General features: G+C 55.8%; 1 protein-coding gene across 1 annotated transcript; it reads left to right on the top strand.

Annotated features, from left to right (window-relative positions):
- Positions 1-430: 430 nt before the first annotated feature.
- On the top strand, positions 431-1,442 carry LOC123169093 (LOB domain-containing protein 12). The gene is made up of 2 exons (XM_044586942.1): positions 431-729; positions 823-1,442. Exons 1-2 carry the CDS (start codon positions 574-576, stop codon positions 1,234-1,236), a joined length of 570 nt encoding a protein of 189 aa, XP_044442877.1. The 5' UTR covers positions 431-573; the 3' UTR covers positions 1,237-1,442.
- The last annotated feature ends 726 nt before the right edge of the window (positions 1,443-2,168 follow it).

Genomic DNA, 2,168 nt, shown 5'->3' with positions numbered 1-2,168 from the left:
TAAATCCGGCCGTCACATGCACGCACGTAAATATGGTAATCACCCAAGCGACATGACATTCTGACAGAATTAATTGCATGGTTTGGGTTGTCCTGGCTAAGATTCCTTATTGGTAATTAACGGCGACTTTGATGCCCTCGTGTCCAATGGAAGCATCACCCTCTGCCACACTTCGCCTCCGTGAAAAATTATGTCTGTGCTGTCTAGATTACTTAAGCTACCCTTACCCTTTACTTTCTTCAAGTGATCCAGCTAGGTCAGAGGCAGGGCATCTCTTGAGAAACTAGCCAACAGCGCTGTACTAATTACCCTTGTCTCTCTCGGACGTGGAGTCTCTCTCAACAGCACACACATGCGTCGTCGTCGTCGACCGATATAAATAACCGCTCGCTTCGCACACTCCGGTCGCCATCGATCTCCTTGTTGCAGAAGTCGCTTCTCTAGCTCTAAGCCTAGCTGCCCAAGCTGGCAGGCTCAAGTGCTCTAGCTCCTCCTAACAGAAACTACACTAGAGATCTCCGGCCGGCCGCCGGCGGGGCTGATACACTGCAGGCACATACGACGGTCGCCTTCATGGCCGGCGGGTCGCCGTGCGCGTCGTGCAAGCTGCTCCGGCGGCGGTGCACCAAGGACTGCATCTTCGCGCCCTTCTTCCCCGCCGACGACCCCCACAAGTTCGCCATCGTCCACAAGGTCTTCGGCGCCAGCAACGTCAGCAAGATGCTCCTGGTACGTACATACTCCTACGTAGCTGGATGATATTTCATGCAATGACGCGCGGAGGCACCCAGACGCTAACATATGAGATGCCATTACTTGCAGGAGCTGCCGGTGCAACAGCGCGGGGACGCGGTGAGCAGCCTGGTGTACGAGGCGAACGCGCGGGTACGGGACCCGGTGTACGGCTGCGTGGGGGCCATCTCCTTCCTGCAGAACCAGGTGTCGCAGCTGCAGATGCAGCTCGCTGTCGCGCAGGCCGAGATCCTGTGCATCCAGATGCAGCAGCGAGACGGCTGCCGGTCCCAGGACGACGCAGGACGAAGCGACGGCCACAGCCTGGCGGCCATGCAGCAGATGGTCGTCGACGACACCGCGGCGGCAGAGGCTTTCCTGATGCAGAACGGCGGCGGCGGCTTCCCGCCGCAGCTGATGAGCAGCTACGGCGGCGCGCCGGCCTCCAACGTGCATCACTACGGGCAGCAGGACCACCTCAAGAGGGAGTCCCTCTGGACGTAGCTAGCTAGTCAAAGTCAACTTGTGTAGGACTTGCTTGTCGCTAGTTATGCACGTGTAGGGGTTTAGGTTAATTGCGTTATGATGACTCTTCTCTTCTTTTTGCATTTTGAACTCCTCTCTCTCTCTCTACCTCTCCCTGCTGGTGTTGTTGTGTTGTACTAGGTGTTTGATCCAGAATTAGTACGAGATCCATGCGTTTCTGATCATTGTCATGTTCTTATCTAAAAAGGCCCACCCTTGTTTTATAGATAAAGCAACGATCATTACAATCCAAAGCATACAACTCTGACACCACAACACACATCTGAGGCAGGATACAACAATGCATAAGAACAGCTACGACATCACCCCAACCCACTCCAAGCCCGTAACGACCGCTTGAAGATGTCAGAGTTCTCTATCGTGACAGAGGTGTCACGAAGAGACGATGCTGCGCCCGACAAACTGTGGACTCCAAGACATCGCCTTCGTAAAGGGCACAACACTGGAGCACCACCATTGCCCGATTAAAAAAAGATTAAGGTTTTTACCCAGAGCAACCCGAAGGAGGAGAGTAGCTGCGACGATGCCTTCACAAAGAGAACGACGGCCATGGCCGCCACCGCCGTTGGCTTGGCCCAAGCCAAGCAAGGATTACCCTTGGCACGCACTTTTCGCCTCCGAGACCAGCATTGATCGCAGAACAACAGTCACCACGCCGCCCACACGGCCAAGGCCACCAGCCCGCACCTGAGCTGCGAGCGTCACTCATAGGGATCATTACTCCCACCACCAGGGTCGCCGCCCCAGCACACAAGACCACCCCTCCAATGCCACCAGACGTCGCTGACCGAAAAAGGATATAAGCCCCCCATTCCACCCTCAAAGCAAACCCTTGGCAGGAAGGAGGCCGAGCCGGCCTGAACCGGTTAGGGGAGGGTTGTCGACAAGCT

Source organism: Triticum aestivum, chromosome 1D, assembly GCF_018294505.1.
Source record: "Triticum aestivum cultivar Chinese Spring chromosome 1D, IWGSC CS RefSeq v2.1, whole genome shotgun sequence".
NCBI lineage: Eukaryota > Viridiplantae > Streptophyta > Magnoliopsida > Poales > Poaceae > Triticum > Triticum aestivum.
Note: the sequence above shows the minus strand (reverse complement) of the source record. Positions and strands in the feature narration are given on the sequence as shown.

Bases quoted from the DNA above. Each gene is read 5' to 3' on its own strand.
- LOC123169093 (XM_044586942.1), top strand. From the start codon at position 574: ATGGCCGGCGGGTCGCCGTGCGCGTCGTGCAAGCTGCTCCGGCGGCGG. The intron at 730-822 runs GTACGTACATAC...CATTACTTGCAG, and splicing joins ACGTCAGCAAGATGCTCCTG to GAGCTGCCGGTGCAACAGCG.